Raw genomic sequence first — 17,669 nt, forward strand, 5'->3', positions numbered from 1 at the left:
AAGGTGAGAGTTTCATGGAGGGGATGTCTGTGATGGAAAGTGTTCAACCGTGTGTGTGTGTGTTCGTATAGGAGTCTGGAAGCACTCCAGCCTTTGGCTCGATGATAAAGCCAGTAGGCAGGGACCCCCTTTTAAAGATGCCAGCGCTGTGTGTGTGTAAGCTGAGCTCAGACATTGAGCTCAGTTGTTTTATTCATGAACAGACACACGAGGAAGGGACAGAGAAGTAGTATTCCGAATAGGAGATGAAGCCAAGTACAACCGAAATCGACCGGCGAGTATTCCAAATGTGTTTGTTTCGAATTTGAGATGTTTGGTCTAAAATGGTCTAAATTGGCCTAAAACGTTTCTTTCCGCTCTCGTTCCCTTTGCCTCTTTCTGTCTAAACACAGTTTAACGGAGTTGTTAAATGTTGAATGCCTACTTAAGTAACTTGATCTGGGGGCTCCGTTAAAAGGGCCCTGGTGAGGGAAGTCAAGCGTAGACAATAGACTCTTGAGCTGTGCTCTACAAACACGCGTTAAACTCCCTGATACGCATGTTTCTGGACGGTGCGGTCCGATACACGGCTGTCAACATGCCATGAAGGCATTTGAATATTTTATGAACATTTGGTTGCTTTTTTGATCATTTGTGTATACTGAAGTAATGCTCCTTCATAACATGGTGCCTAAAACCCAGGGTTGGCGCAAACTAAACTGAAACATACCTGGCTAGCCACCAAAACCGGCTTCATGGTATAGACCCCAGGACACTATTTAGTTGCAACTAAATAGCAACATGCTAAAAACCATTCAGAATACCTTCCTAACTGAACATATACAACGTAGCATTGTGGCTGTTTTGATTCGGCTTAGTAAGCAAACAGAAGAATAGCACCCTAGAAACCACATAGCAACTTGTTAAAACAACATAGCTACAACACCCTCGCATTGTGGCTCTTATGACTTGGTCCAAGAAGCAAATGGCTAGAAACCTCATAGCAACACTTAGCAACATGTTAAAACGGATTTAAAAAAGTAAATTTGCAGCAACCACAGAGTAATGTGCTAGTATCCAGCCATAAAACCTTATACATCAGGATTTGTACTTTTAACTTGGGCAGGCAATTTTTCTCCTAGTGTAGTGGAAGCCAGCTAGTAAGAGCTGTAATCAAGTTTCGGGGGGTGAGTGTAACGGAGGCCAGCTACAGAGAGCTGTGCCGGTAAACCTCACTCCCCTGACCTCAAGATGCACACTAGCGACTGATGCTAGACAGTGTGGTCTTTAGCATCCTTATTAGCGCACCTGTCTTTCATGCCTGAGACGCTGAGACGCCGGTTCGAGTCCCACTTGAAGTGGGGCTAGTAGGACCGGAGGGTTGCCGTGGTGCCGTGACCCAGATAGGAATAAAGTTAAGGGGGGTGAGTTTAACAAAGGCCAGCTAGTGAGAGCTGTGCAGGTAAACCTCACTCCCCCGATCTTAAGAGGCGCAATAGCGACTGACGCTAGAGACTGCTGTATTTAGCGTCTTTGCGCACCCGCCTCCCATACCGGAGATACTGGTTCTGCTCAGAGAGGGGCGAGAAGGACCACATAGCAGCCACATAGTAACGTGATAGTATCCATCCAGAACATCCTAGTGGCTATATAGCAACATGCTACAAAGCATTCAGAACATGTTAGCAACCATAGATACTTATATATATATATACATAGATGCCTCATTAGTGGCTGTTTCTATGGGTCGCTTAAACCAATCTGTAATTTGGGGAGTTATTTATTTGAATTCACTCAGGATTAGTTAGAAAAGTGTTCAATTTCACATCTATTGTCATACATGTCACATCACACGTATTCTGTGGCGATAAAACCTCTAGGTTGTCACACCGCAGGAACGCAACACTCCAATTACGCAATACGCAGTATTGTGTTTCGTCCACAAAACTGACATACCCAAGTTTTATCTTAACAGAGGGACAGAGAGACACAAGACAAAGCAGCCGGAGAGGAGGGAAGAGGACAAGAGATATTTTGACTCCCAAAGGAGAAAGAAAGTGTATTTTGTGGATAACGGCCCGTGTGCTTGTGTGGATCTGTGGGTGTGTGGTTGTGCGTCAGAGGGAGGCGTGTTGTGGTACGATCAGCTGTGAGATGTGGACAGTCAGTCCGGCTCTGTTGCAGCGGGGGCCACATTACACCGGCTTCTCCTGAGTCCGGCTCCTCTTCAAAGCTCAAACACAGATCCGACTATGAGCCCACAGAGGGTAAGTGGACCTTCAAGCCTGAGATATTAAAAACTGTAATACATAAATAGTTTATTATGAAAGTTCATGTCAGGATACCTGTACAGATACTCTTCATACCTGTTGCTTGTTTTGTCTTTCTGCTGTTAGTTAAATTGCTTCATTTTTATTTTTTAATATTTATACAAATTATAAATCAGGCTTTAAAACTTTTATAGTGTAGTTTTATTTTTTAATAAAAACAAAGAAGTTAAATGAAAATAAAATGCATTTGAAAGTATTACTTTGCTGTTATCAATATGTTTTCACTCATTTTGTACAATATAGTGAACATACTATTGACACTGTTGTTGTTGTCATGCTTTTATATATAATTTTGGTGTTAAAAAAAGTCTTAGTTGTTAATTATAAGAGCAATTAACAACAAATTATTTGAAAGAATCTGGAGAATCGAGAAATATGCACGAGTTGAGCATGTTTCTGTTAACATCTTAACAGCAATGTTTGTCCGCCATGTTTAAGGCGACTGACCGTTGCTTCGTGTGAAACCTGAATCTTCATGGCAACTTTGGCTGGGTATCACGTCTTTAAATGCTCACGTGGCAAGCTTGTGGTCTTTTTTTGGTTTTAAGATTAACATAAACTAGTGCTGTCAAATCGATTAATCGCGATTAATCGCATCTAACATATACGTTTGTAAATACATTTGTGTGAGTATAAAAAACATATGTAAGATGTGATTAATCGATTTGACAGCACTAACATAAACGGAATTTAGTTAATACAAATTAATTACATTTCATTAATAGTGACCTCAGTTTCCTCAATCGTCATCATCTCTTTGTGTGTGTTTTTGTCTGATTTTGCATGACTGTGCAGTATTTGAGGGCAAGTGTGAAATGCTTTCACAAAGAACAGATCCGTGCAAACATTGAAGCATCTGAGGCAACAGCTCTAGTGCTGATCCCTGTATTAAAGCCAGACGTCCATGGGATTTTCACTAACAACAGCCATTTACACTGTCTGAAAATACTTGTTTGAGGGTGTGCATGTGTGTTTGTTTAAAACAAAAGCAGTGAAAAACTGTAGGAACAGACCAAACCTTAGAGTCTTTAGAATTCATATTAAGGGTTATTATTGGGCATGACTGATGCGGTTCAATTTATTTAAAAATTGTATTCTAAATATTTCACATTTATGTTCATAAAATTATGGTCAATGGTTTGTTACTTTTATTTTTTTAAATTGCAATGTTACTGATAAAATCAAGATTTTCTTTAATGTGCCTGCCTCTAATGCATTACATTTAAAGGCTTAAATGTTATTGTATGTTAAACATATTTAATGAACTGTGTGATTCATTTTAATATTATTTTCTCTGCTTATGTCAGTGAGACAATTAATTTCTTCTCTCTCTCTATTCAAAAACAGGAGACGTCTAAAAAATGACACAACGACAGATGGCTTCTACTGAAAGGAGCCAACGTAAGTTTACATAAAAAATGTAAAGGGGGGGGGGGGGGGGGGGGGGTATTGAGGTGATATATGCTCGTTTTGCATATAAAATGCAAAGTATTAAAGACAAGTCTAAATAGTTCCAGTAGCTCAACTTGTAGATTATAGGGTTACACTTTATTTCGATAGTCCTCTTCAGACATTCTAACAACTATAAGTAACTTTGCAACTATATGTCAAATAACTCTCATTCATTTGTAACTACATGTCAGCTAACTCTCATTAGAGTATTGGTAGACTGTTAGGTTAAGTTTAGTAGAATACTTTCAAATTTACTTATAGTCAGTAGAATGCTTGTTGGGGTAGCATCAAAATAAAGTGATTTTAAGTAGACAGTCGACTAATACTCTAATGACTGGTAGTTGACATGCTGTTGCAAAGTGGAAATAAAGTGGTGCTAGCGACACCAAGTTACAAGGACTGCTAAGATGTATGCCAAAACCCATCAAATGTACAAAACGAGGATTCATTAACTGGTCATGAGAGACGGGTGTTTTAGTGTATTTTGTTTTCATGATATACTGTGAATCTGGGTCAGGTGCATTACCTGTCGTCTGACCCCTCCTCGCCCTCTTTGTCTCCTGTACGGTCTTGCTCCTCAGGTATCCAGGCTGATGACAACCTGAAGTCCATGATCGTCGGCACAGTGATGAGAAAAATCAAGTCTCGCACATGGAAAAAGCAGCGTTATTTCCGGCTACAAGAAGACTGCATGACTATCTGGTACAAGAGCAAGAAAGCTGGAAATGCCCACTCCACCTGTAAGTGCTAACAAGGCTGAAATCCACAATCTGTAATTATTAGTCATTTATCCAAAGCAATAGATGTATTACAATTAAAATCTCATAGGCAGGGGTCCAATCCTCCTCCTTGAAGGCCACCTTTTTGCAGGGTGTAGCTCCAACACATCTGGCTGGAAGTGCTGTGGACATCAAAGATCTCAAAAATGTTTATTGAATGTTAAAAAGTTTATTTAATGTTTAAAAAGTTTATTACAGCATAGCAGTGGCAAGGTACATGAAGCACCTTGGGTTCACCGGCGTCAGAATGCACCCAGATCATCCATATCTTAAACCTTTTATCCTCTTAGTTTACCACTCGTAATGTAAATTAAGTTCTGCCTTAAATGTAAATTGAGGATAACAATGAAAGCGATAGCCTTCTGTTCCCACATCTTCGATATTATTTCAAATAAGAACAGCCAAATGTTAAGGTGATAAGATTGTTTGAAATCCAGGATGGTCAGGATGTTTTCAAATCCAGGAGGCAGTCTTGTATTCAGGATGGTTCTCTTTTTTTTTACCGCTGCCGCTCCCACACTATAAGTGATAATATATCACTCCGGTGATACTATTTACATATTACTGAGATCGGAAGAAATTGTCTCGATGATAAATAAACTCTTTTTAGGGAAGGAGCATATTTAAATTTAAATATTGGAGTGGAAGTTGGATCGGAGCAGACTATAATTCCTTACACTGGTTTAGGTGTGTTTAATTGGGGCTGAAGTAGAACTCTGCTGAAAGGTGGCCCTCCAGGTGCAGGATTGGGAGAAACCTAAGGTTAAGTGTCTAATTAAGGTCACAATGGTGATAGTACATGGATTGATTCTTCCTGTGTTTCTATAGCAAGCCTAGAACAAGTACACCATCACTCTAGACAGAAATATAAACAGCTTCATACAGTACACAGTGATTTCAGAACCTCTAGACCAGGGGTGTTCACTTTTGTGCCTGGAGGGTCAATGTTAGGCTAAATCCGAAATCACCCCCTAAACCCCCAATAACTATTCTCTATGTTAGTCCACTAATACAGTTCACTTGAAGGAGTGAATGAAAACAAGTGAGCGAATTCTGACAGCCATTGAGCGTACGTCGGCTGTATACTTGTTATTTCGGTGCAATGTGGGATAGAATAAATGCACTCCATAATCTCTACTATGGTTTCTGACAGCACTACAAATGGATAAAATAATACAAAATAATGCCCTATTTGAGGGTATTGGCCGCGATTTCGGATTCAGCCTTAGGGTTTAACTGTGAATTGCTCCAAAACACCTGTTGTTTCTAGTTATTGCAAATACTTTGATTAGCCTGGTGATACCTGGAAATACCTGGTTCAGGTGTGATTAATTTAAGGTTTGAACTAAACTCTGTAGGATATTGGCCCTCCAGGAGCAGGATTGGGTACCTCTTGCTCAGTCTAGACAAGGTGTAGGGTTTGGCTGAGAGTCAAAGTTTTGATCTTGTTTTTTTTGGTACTGACATCTCTCGAGACCACGTTAATGTGGCATTGGTCTGGGTCTGGGCCTTGATGGGTCAGAAGAATGGTCTGGTCTTGACTCTAACTCTAAGGGTTTGTCCCTATATTTAGATAGCTATTGTTTATGTGTGTATATAGTTTCTGTGGGTGATGTGGAGGCCGTGCGGGAAGGGCACCAATCTGAGGTTCTGCTTAGCATTGCTGACGAGTTCCCACCTGACCGCTGCTTCACCCTTGTGTTTCGTGGACGACGGGGCAATTTGGACCTAGTGGCCGAATCAGCAGAGGAGGCACGATCATGGATAAATGGGATACGCAAACTCATTGATAACCTGGAGAACATGGGGCAGAGAGAGAAACTAGACCAGTATCCTTTACTGTGACTTTATCTATCTGTCTATCATTCCGCTCTCTGTCCATCTTACACACACACACAAAGGTTTCACACAGGCTAAATGGCATTAAAAAGACACTTAAATACACTGGGACAGCAGCACTTCTGGTGTCCTCAAGATTCTTAATTTACCTGGATTGAAGTCCATGTCCCTGAAATCAGATTAGTTGATAGGAACATGTCCTACTTTGGTAAATCATGTGTCAGCACTTTGGCTTTCCCTTAATGCTGTTTCCAGATGGATATGTGATTGGTTCAAAAAAGCAGACAAAAACAGAGATGGGCAGATGAACTTTAAGGAGATCAGAGATCTGCTGAAGATGATGAACGTGGACATGAATGAGCATCATGCTCTCCGTCTCTTTACGGTAACTGCACTTTCATGGCCAGCCTATGGTTACACTGCTTGATGTAGCTTCAGTTCAATGATGGTTTTGACACTTGACACTCTTGCATCATTATTTAGTGATCCATTTCCAGCCAGTTGTTTGTATTTGTACATTTTAGAGCTTCTCTTGTTCTGCAGATGGCGGACAAGTCTCAGTCAGGTACTCTTGAAGACGATGAGTTTGTGCTGTTCTATAAGATGCTGACTCAGCGTGAAGACGTCCTGCGAGTGTTTCAGGAATATTCAAGTGATGGGCAGAAGCTAACGCTCCAAGATCTGAAAGATTTCCTGCGGGAGGAGCAGCTTCACGAGGATGGAGTTCAGCAGTATGCACTCAATCTCATTGAACGCTATGAACCTTCAGACACAGGTAATTAATTTTGTGATGAAGCATAGCTAACGGAGTTGTACTTTTCTTGCTGAAGTTTCTTCAAAGCTTATGTTGTTTGTATTTTACTTTCCACTTGCCATTGATCTGTTCAGGTCATCTTTGGTGGTTTGGCCTCTTGTCCCAAACAAATCTTTAACTTTCAAACTCAAACTTACCAGTGGCGTGGCGTGGGGAAAATTTCTGAGGAGGCCAATTAAGACACAACCTCTAAGCTGTGTGTTTTAAGGGGTGGGGGCAGAAAATCATACGTTACCATTTATATGTTGCTATTTGGATGAACTATTAGAGCGCCCAGCATCATCTTACCGGGACTTACGCTTGTTACACTCGAGCACGGACTCTCTCTCTCTCTCTCTCTCTCTCTCTCTCTCTCTCTCTCTCTCTCTCTCTCTCTCTCTCTCTCTCTCTCTCTCTCTCTCTCTCTCTCTCTCTCTCTCTCTCTCTCACACACACACACACACACACACACACACACACACACACACACACACACACACACACACACACACAGTCAGTCCTCTTAAACATCTTTCATGGTGTTTTTTATTAAAACATTCGCAGATAGGAAACGCCAACGGTAAGCAACAAGAAGATAACCTTTTTCATTTAATACACCCTTAAATCGGTGTGACGCTCATGTAAGGATATACAATAGTGGTTATTCACAAACAATCACAACAATAAACAACAAAGTGCACTCACATGCTGCTTAATCAAAGCACGCAAGAAACGAACTATAATCACATTAAAAAAATAACACATCGCTAAATGGGCAGTTCAGACCAGACGCGCTCTCTCTCTCACACACACACACACACACACACACACACACACACACACACACACACACACACACAGTCAGTCCTCTTAAACTGAGTTGCTGCTGTAGAGGCAGTTTAGTAAAAGATTTTTTTACCAAATACTCCAAATCTCCACCCTCCATAATTACAATTAATAATTTTAGCTAACTAGCTAAACAAGATGTCAACACAAATCCACAAATCTTCCGCTATTTCATTCATTCATTCATTGACGATGATAACGTGATGTGATTGGCCTGATGCCAACAAGTTCATGGCTTCCCTTGACACTGTCCTGACCAATCACAGGGGAGCAGTGTCGTGACAATAGCGTCACCTGATTGGTTAATCAATCTTTTTTTTTTCTATCAAGGGATGCCAACTCAGCCTGGCCTCCTCACAGACACAGGGTGCAGTACCATGTTTTCAACGCTCATTCACCATGTCACTTTTATAGGGGCGCTGTTTTACACATCATAAAACGCTCAGTAATGAATGAAGAGAGACGATGAGGAGATGACAGAAGGATTACGTAAACTGTGAGAACAAAAGTGTTTATTAAATGACGATTATATTCTGAAAAAGTGAGGAAGCCTGGCTTCCCTTGGCCTCCGCAAGAAAACGCCACTGAAACTTACTAACTTTTAGTTCCAGGTATCGTAATGCTGCATTTTGTGTTCTTCTTAACTCCAGCAAAAATGTTGCAAGCAATGACATTTGATGGTTTCCTGATGTACCTGAGCTCATCAGAGGGCTCCATCTTCAACCCTACCATGGTGGAACTGTTCCAGGACATGACTCAGCCTCTCTGCCATTACTTCATTTCATCTTCTCATAACACATACCTTCTGGAGGACCAAATCAGAGGACATAGCAGCGTGGAAGGCTATATACGGTACACGTTTTCAAAAACCTATCAAGTAGACATTTCCTAACCCATAAAACACGCCATCCACAGGCTTTTCCATGTTAGTATGAACATTTATCTGGTATAACATATACAGATTGAGCAATTCTTCTTATATTCATAAATATGAACTTGTATGACTGTTTCAGAGCACTGAAACGTGGCTGTCGATGTGTAGAAGTGGACTGCTGGGATGGACCAAATGGAGAACCAATCGTCTACCATGGGCACACGTTGACCTCCAAGATCTTCTTCAAGGATGTTGTCACTGTGCTGAGCAACTATGCCTTCAAAGTATGTCACAAACTATGTTCATTCACTTCTTCACAGCTGCGAGTTCCTAACAAAAAAGAACTGTGGTGGTACCATGGTATAGTGATGCTATCAGATGGTAATACCACAGTACTTTCAAATATGATATTCAAATATTATGGTATTTACATGATTTTCTAATGTACATCAAGGAATACCTTGGTATAATAATGCAAACAGCATGTCATTATCATGGTACTTTTTAACTAAAAAAAAACAAAACACTGTATCATGGTATAGTGATGGTAATGCCATGGTACTTTGATTTATATACAAGGGAGATTGAAGGTTCTTCAAAGAAAACCAAGGTATTAGCATTAGTACTATATTTTTTAAATACCATAGTTTAACCATCTGATTCTATCATTAAAATATGGTGCCACAGTACTTTTTTTGGTATTGGTATTGATAGAAATACCAAGTATGATATAAATGTGGTATTATCTTAAAGGAGAACTCCGGTCAATTTTAACATTGAGCTCATTTTTTTGTACATTTGGAGTGCTGTCAATACAGAGAACAACGACAAAAATCGGTGTTGCCTACACCGAGTTATTCTATTTTTAAAATTTGCACCCTGTTGACTTCAATGGGGCAAGTACTAAACCTGCTTTTAGCCTCTTAACATCCTTGATGTGTCATTACAAGTGCACAGAAAATGTGAGTGATTCCTTCTGAGTGAACACGAGTGAGTCTGACTGCAGTAGATGTGAAAGATATGTATAAAAATGATGTTATTTAAGCCAGCGCAAATACCTTTGTTTACATCCTGTTTTTCGGTTGAAGTCCAAAGTAGTCGATTGCCGAGTTCACGCGCGTGATCATAGGTATTAAACCTATGCGTGTGAACTCTGCAATCGACTACTTTGGACTTCAACCGAAAAACAGGATGTAAACAGGTATTTGCGCTGGCTTAAATAACATCATTTTTATACATTTCTTTCACATCTACTGCAGTCAGACTCACTCGTGTTCACTCAGAAGGAATCACTCACATTTTCTGTGCACTTGTAATGACACATCAAGGATGTTAAGAGGCTAAAAGCAGGTTTAGTACTTGCCCCATTGAAGTCAACAGGGTGCAAATTTTAAAAATAGAATAACTCGGTGTAGGCAACACCGATTTTTGTCGTTGTTCTCTGTATTGACAGCACTCCAAATGTACAAAAAAATGAGCTCAATGTTAAAATTGACCGGAGTTCTCCTTTAATACTTTTTATAAATCTCTTGGTTTATTTCTTTATCTCTTCATCTTGAATCTTTTTAAACCAGGTTAGAGTACTGTACTTGCTTGCATTTTTGTGTGTGTGACAGACTGGGGCCAGGGCACCATGCCCTTCTGTTTGTGTGTAATGTGATCTAGGGCAGTCGACCCCTGCCTGGCAGTGCGTTAGCCGTTGTTTTCTGTCGAGTGTTCCATTACACTCCATCACTTATTCACACACTCTCCCCTCCTCAGGCATCGCAGTACCCTGTCATCCTGTCCATTGAGAACCACTGCAGTGTAGAGCAGCAGAAAGTCATGGCCCAACACCTCACCCAGATCCTGGGAGACAAGCTGCTGAAAAGCACTTTAGATGGAAAGATTCCTATCGGCCTCCCATCCCCCGAGGTGAGCCGGAGAGCATGAATGCATGTGGTCAGTTAAACAAGTACTTAACAAGTCCGCTTAATTGGACTGCTTAAGTGGCAGTAAATTTCTAGCACTAGTCATTCATTTTGAAGTGTCCTCGACAAAGATCTTGAAGTTTCCACCCCACAAGCAGACGTGTGTATCAGAGTTCAGAGTGGAGTGACCTCTCCATGATACATTCACTTTCTCCGGCTGTTTACCTGGGGTGGCAGCCATATGATCTATGTCCATGCAACCCAGCCACACTTAATTATTAAAGCAAACAACAATACCCCCCCCCCCCCCACACACACACACACAAACGCATACGACCATGCTGAAAAAAAGCTCAGACTAACATGAATTACCTTGCTTGTCAAGTTTCTCTGGTAAAACTATTTAACTGATTGATTCTTTCTAGTTAAGAAGCCTGGTATCCGCACAACATCATCGTCATTTTTAGCAGGGTATAACCAGAAGCATATCAAGACTATCTAGCTGTTAGCCACTAGCAGCACTTAACTGAACATCATGGTCTTCCTGGTGAAGCTAATTGACTAAGGCAGTCTTACTAGTTTAGGTCCAAATTAATTGATTCCTTTAAAAGAGATACATTCCTATTCGACCAACCACTAGTCAGCCTAAGGCCTAGCCTAGCTTCTAGTACTAATTTCTAGTTTGTGTGTCAATGTGTTCACTGTTAAAGAGTTTTCAGATTGTTGCTGATGAAAGTGTATCCTTTCAATATTTGTGTGTGTATAGGATCTGAAAGGGAAGATTCTGTTGAAAGGAAAGAAGATAGGTGGATTAGAGGATTGCATGAATGGGGTGGTGGATGACCCTTTGACAGGGGAGGTGAGCGACGAAGAGGAGACCGCTGAAATTGATGATGACCATCATCGCACTGACAGCATACGACATAGAGGCAAGGTACAGTGATACTTTCAAATCATATTAGCCAAGTGGGCAAAGATCCGAGCTGGTAACAGAAAAGTCGTAAGTTTGAACCCAATCAAAAGTAGATACATGAACTATCAAAAGGAAATAATGTTAAAAATAATGGGCCAATATCTAGAGTACAATTTCTTTGGCTACTTCATGTGCCAATGGATTGTAAAATATTGACCGTCGAACTTGTCTCACTGGTAGTTTATCAGGTCTTCATCAGAGTCCTCAAGCAAGAGTTTCAGTCTGCCTAGACTTCAACCACAAGATTCGAATCTACTTATGTAACACCTGTTGAACACACTCCTTCGTTTGGATCATCCATGGAAATTCCACTTTTCTGTTCTGGGCTGTAAGCAGTTTACCTAATGTAGACCAGCTTGTCTAATGTTGAAGGTAGCAAAATATTCTGACTGACAAGAGTTGCACAGTGGCCCTGAAAACGAGCTGATTACATAAAGGACTAATAAAAGTTGAATGGGGTTAGAATGACGCAATCTTGGGAAGGAAGTACACAAACAAACAAGAAAATGCAAGAGAGAAAGTCGAAGATAGATAAGACAGAAACGGCCTATCTTCTGTGGTCTTCTGCCATCTGATAGGTGGCCATGTGCACTTGCTGGCACTGCTGTTACCATGCGACACTTGATTCTTTGAACTCTGGTTAGCTGCAGTCAGGGATCACCCATCTTGGTTTCTCCAGAGATAGTCAACTTGTTGACTTGTCAACTGAAACATTTTGTCATGTTATGTTTAACATACAGACTCAGTCTTGTCGGATAACTGATTTAGGCTAATTACTAAAAATTATTTAAATGCCACATTTATCCCAAGTGACTTACAAAACCCTTCCTACAGGGATAGTCCCTCTGGAAGTATCTTGCTCAAGGGTACAATTTCAAAGAAATAACCCTTGCTGGCTTTGAACCTACAACTTTTGGTTACCAGCCCAGATCAAGGCTACGCCACCCTAGGCAAGTTGAATATCATGTTAAGATGGCACAGCAGGTTAGCAAAGGCAAACCCAACAAATGGTAGTGTAAGATGAAGCCAGGTGGATACCGGTCCTTATTACAGATGGGGCGTCTGTCATGACATTGTCTAAGTAGTCCTGTGTTGAATTATCAGAATAGAATGCTTGCAGTAAAACCACATCATACAATTTAGCTAGTTGACTTCTCAAAACACCACAGCCATGTCAAAAGGTTTTAGATGCTGTTGGGCTAGTAAAAAGCAGTTATGACTGACACAATTAGTTATTTTGAGTTCTTAGTAAAGACAGGTGCATATTGTACGATTTATAATAGCCTTTATAACCTTTACGACTGTTGCTTGTCAGACTGAACGAACATGATCCCCCGCTGTAAGCGATGTCACACTGTGGGATCTCAGTTGTCATTTAAGTCAGAATGTACGGCAATCAAGATGCATTAAAAATGGACGCACGCAAGAAGACTCATCCGGAGTTTTACATCACCAATCCATGGCACGTTCAGTGACGTGAGCTGCAATACATGCAGGACTTAAATGGTGGCTATCAAACAAAAACAATCTTTAGCATTAATTTTGATCATGGCTTCTCTTGAAAAGAAAACTGGGAAAAATCGAAGACGATGTAGAGCAAGGTAGTGGTTTGTTGTTGTCTCACTAACTGCGTCAGGTTCGGCACTCCTATTGGTTTTTGATTTGACGGTTGTCCGAGAGCTTTCTGGCCCCCTCAATTTCTTATATGCGTCAGTCTCCTATGCTGTTTACGTTGTAAACACAGTGCAGCACTTCCGGGTTCTACGTCAGAACGCCAGCTCAGTATTGGCGGGTTCCTGCGTTGCTGCGTCAGCATCGTGGTGCTCACGTGAACAGCGTCGGAAACTGACATGGAACGGAAGAAATTGTTGAATGAAGTAGTTATTTGTTTTTTTGCGCACAAAAAGTATTCTCGTCACTTCATAACATTAAGGTTGAACCACTGTAGTCACATGGACTATTTTAACAAAGTCTTGACTACCTTTCTGGGCCTTGAAAGTGGTAATAACGTTGCAGTCAGAAAGCTCTTGGATTTCGTCAAAAATGTCTTAATTTGTGTTCCGAAGATGAACGAAGGTTCTACGGGTTTGGAATGACATGAGGGAGAGTAATGACAGAATTTTCATTTTAGGGGGAACTAACCCTTTAAATGGCTTAAGCTGATGTTCAGCTGGGTTAGCTAGTTGGCAAGCTTGCCTCAAAGGCCTGACAGCTGATAAGTGCCTGCAACCCCTTTAAAATATCAAAAAAGATAAGCCTGATCCGTGGAAATCCAGAAAACCACCTAAAGCTAAGAAAATGAAACGAATGAGGAACTGTCAAACTGAACTGAAGGACTGTTTTTGTACTGTCTAGAAATCCAAGCAGCGTCTGTCTAAAGAGCTGTCCGACTGTGTGGTTTACTGCAAGAGTGTCCACTTTAGCAGCTTTAAACATTCACGAATACACTCCAAGTTTTACGAGATCTCCTCCTTCACGGAGTCTAAGGCCCGGAAACACATAAGGGAGGCAGGTAAAGGAAACATGAGTCTGACTGCTTATAACAGCTCATCAATTATTTTTTTTAGAGAATTGTATTGTCTTACTTTGTCTCTGTGCTACAGGAGCGGAGTTTGTTCTCCATAACGCTCATCAGTTGAGCCGGGTTTACCCCAGTGGCTTGAGAACTGACTCATCCAACTTCAACCCACAGGACATGTGGAACGCAGGGTGCCAAATTGGTAAGCCTACCTGAGACTAAGATATGTTTCTTGAGAGCTTTCATCGAATATTTTTTGAATTGTTTATAGATGAACATAGGAAAACTGTCTATTAGCATAATACAGATGTGATTAATATCTAGTTGTTGGGTCAAACTTATGTAATAGGAATTAGTCTTACAAGTCTTTTGAAAACAGATTTAACCAGTCTAGCTTTAACCAAGTGGTGTGCTGGTTTTAGCTAGCAATCAAGCTGGTTAGGTTAGCATAGTTTGATGGTTTTATAGAAATTTTAGGCACTTATCAACTGGTCAACTAGGAGACCAACTGGTTACACCAGCTGAACACCACCAACCTGACCAGGCTGGGAGACCAATCAAGACAATCATAGGATAGTTTAATATAGAATATTCAGTTGATGTGTATTGCTAGTTAGAGTAACTAGCCAAGTCATCACCAGTATAAAAGCTTAAATTGTCATGCTTTATCCATGAAAATGGAAAATGTGCTACTAGGAAATGTTTTATGCAGGATCTCTTACTACGGAATAATAAATATTTTATTGCTAAATGTAGTCTCCTCTCCTCTTCTCTTCTCTTCTCTTCTCTTCTCTTCTCTTCTCTTCTCTTCTCTTCTCTTCTCTTCTCTTCTCTTCTCAGTTGCTCTGAACTTTCAAACTGCAGGGGTTGAGATGGATCTAAACGATGGCTTATTCAGTCAGAACGGGCATTGTGGCTACGTGCTGAAACCAGCGTTCATGCGCAACATTGACGAGAGGTTCGACCCAGAAAACCCCCAAAACCGAGATGGTTACAATCCGCTTAGCCTGTCTATACAGGTAGAAACCTGCATTTCTGTGCATGTGCTGGTCTTAGATAACGTGTATATATGTTAAACTTGCATTGTGTGTTCATGCCAGGTCATCAGTGGCCAACAGCTTCCCAAGGTAAACATCAAGGAGGGCTCAATTGTTGATCCCCTCGTTCGGGTGGAAATTCATGGCATACAGCTGGACCAAGCCAAGCAGGAAACCAGATACATTGACAACAACGGTCAGTTAAAATGTATAGGATGGAGTTAAGTCTAGACTGAGAAAGTCTAGACGCAGTTAAAACAGAGATCTTGTTGCGTTCAAAAGACTAAACAAATCTTGTTTTTGAGCTAATGGTTCAATGGATATGCACTAAGATCTACTGTGTAAAACTGGTGAGGTCACTGGTATATCTTATTTTAGCTTATTTAAATATAATTTATTATTTATATAATAATTATAGAACATTTTGAAAAAGTGTAGGTGTACAGTAGAACAGCATGTTGTGCACTGTTAATGCTTGAAATTTCATGTCAACAACCTATTTGTCTCTGCAGGTTTCAACCCAGTATGGTACGACATGCTTCAGTTCACCGTTCACGCCCCTGAGTTGGCGCTGGTTCGGTTTGTGGTGGAGGACTATGATAAAACATCAAAGAACGACTTTGTGGGACAGTTCACTCTCCCTTTCACCTGTATTCAACCAGGTACGTCTCCATTCCACCAAATGCATAAAAAAATGTATCCTCCGTGGAGCTGCTGTTAATCCTAAATAAGCACGTTTTGTTCTTCCTTGTAGGATATCGTCACATCCATCTCCTGTCTAAGGACGGCACCAGCATACCTCCTTCCTCGCTTTTTGTTCACATGCGGATAACTAAACTAACGTAAAGCAAAGAGACTGAATTTAATGCTGTCTTACATTGACACGTGCACTAAAGAAGAGAAAAATGCAACAATTTCAAGTCTTCCCAGTCAACACTTGTTTGCAGAATGCTGACATCGTAATGAATACAATTTAAAAAATGTATTAAAATTCACACTTTTAAGGAAAAGTTGTGTTGCTATAGATTTAGTTCATTTATACGCCAAATAATTTTATAGTTATTTTATTTACTTTAAAGATTTGTTATTAAGATTTGAGTGATTTTCTATGTCTAAGTTCAACTTCAATGAGATACATGTCCAGGTTGTATTTTAATCGAAATCAAAAGAAAAACAACAAGATAATGAAACTTATTTTGGTTTGTTTCAAGGACTAAAATTTAGGATACGCTACACGACAACGATGTACTAAAAACGGAAACGTTTTTCCTTCACTTTTTCCGCGTACAGACGACAGTGTTGTCAAAACGATCCTCGTTCACACGGATCTGTGAAAACGACTAAAATCGCTGTATTATCATCCCAGGCCAGTAGTTGGCGACGTTACTTTGTAGAGAAACACTACACGCCTATAGACTGAACACATAATACACATGCGCGCGACATCACCGTTTTCACTAATTCACGTTTTTGTAGTTTACATGGTGATGAGAACGGTATCGGTTTCAAAAACTTGCACTTTGAAACTCGTTTTCAAAAGTTTGAGTTTTCAGGCTCCCAAAACGCTGTTGTGGATAAATTAACGGCCAAAAATGCATAAAAGTTTTCCGTTTTTAGATGAAAATTGTGTCGTGTAAAAAGCCCCAAAGCCCCATATATTTCATATGAGATTCTCCCTCTGTTATTGTTACCATGCATGACAAGTCTTTATATCTAGCTTTTTCTATTTTAGAAACATTTTAATAGTAAAGGCTTGGTTCTTTATTCGTACGACTCTATTTCAGTAGTACTTACAGTGGTGTGTGTGTGTGTTAACTGCTCCTTTGGAATAAAGTATAGAGATAATGGGCACAAGGGCTCAATTACAATCTTCCTTAGGCCTTGAAGTACCTCAGGGGCCAGACTCAGTTACACAGAGAAGGCAGTGAAAATGACCCCGTCTGTTCCCACCTCCACCTACCTGGATACAGTATACACCACTGTATACATTTCAAAATATCAAAATACATATACTCTTAAATGCATCACCTTTCACCTAGCATGTATAGAGAATTATTCTGAATCATGTCAAGTCATTTGTTAAATCAAATGTATGCTGCTGGACTAATAGTGTTAATTTTTGTATTTCTAAGCTTCGTATGAGCCGAATCTATATACTGTTTTTGTAGCATTGCTCAGTAACTAACTGTAAACTGTCTGTTTTGCTTGTATATATGTATGTATGTATTTAGGTATTTGCCATATTCTTCAAAAATAAAATAAAGATATTTTAAAGGACTTCCTGTTTCTGTTGCTAAAACAAGCTCCAGTTAATACCAATTTTATATGATAAAACAACT

At 40.2% G+C, this 17,669-nt stretch overlaps 1 protein-coding gene across 1 annotated transcript; it reads left to right on the forward strand.

The window, feature by feature from the left end:
• The first annotated feature begins 4,348 nt into the window (after window positions 1-4,348).
• plcd4a (phospholipase C, delta 4a) lies at window positions 4,349-17,606 on the forward strand. The gene is made up of 14 exons (XM_079891364.1): window positions 4,349-4,501; window positions 6,141-6,369; window positions 6,635-6,764; window positions 6,923-7,154; window positions 8,669-8,870; window positions 9,032-9,176; window positions 10,654-10,806; window positions 11,569-11,736; window positions 14,131-14,287; window positions 14,379-14,495; window positions 15,134-15,312; window positions 15,394-15,526; window positions 15,843-15,992; window positions 16,085-17,606. Exons 1-14 carry the CDS (start codon window positions 4,372-4,374, stop codon window positions 16,174-16,176), a joined length of 2,217 nt encoding a protein of 738 aa, XP_079747490.1. The 5' UTR covers window positions 4,349-4,371; the 3' UTR covers window positions 16,177-17,606.
• The last annotated feature ends 63 nt before the right edge of the window (window positions 17,607-17,669 follow it).

Source organism: Squalius cephalus (assembly GCF_949319135.1).
Source record: "Squalius cephalus genome assembly, chromosome: 13".
NCBI lineage: Eukaryota > Metazoa > Chordata > Actinopteri > Cypriniformes > Leuciscidae > Squalius > Squalius cephalus.

Excerpts from the sequence above, each read along its gene's own strand:
- plcd4a (XM_079891364.1), top strand. The coding sequence starts at position 4,372 with ATGATCGTCGGCACAGTGATGAGAAAAATCAAGTCTCGCACATGGAAA. Across the intron at positions 6,370-6,634 it reads CAGAGAGAGAAACTAGACCA|ATGGATATGTGATTGGTTCA; the intron begins GTATCCTTTACT and ends TGCTGTTTCCAG. Across the intron at positions 14,496-15,133 it reads GAACGCAGGGTGCCAAATTG|TTGCTCTGAACTTTCAAACT; the intron begins GTAAGCCTACCT and ends TTCTCTTCTCAG.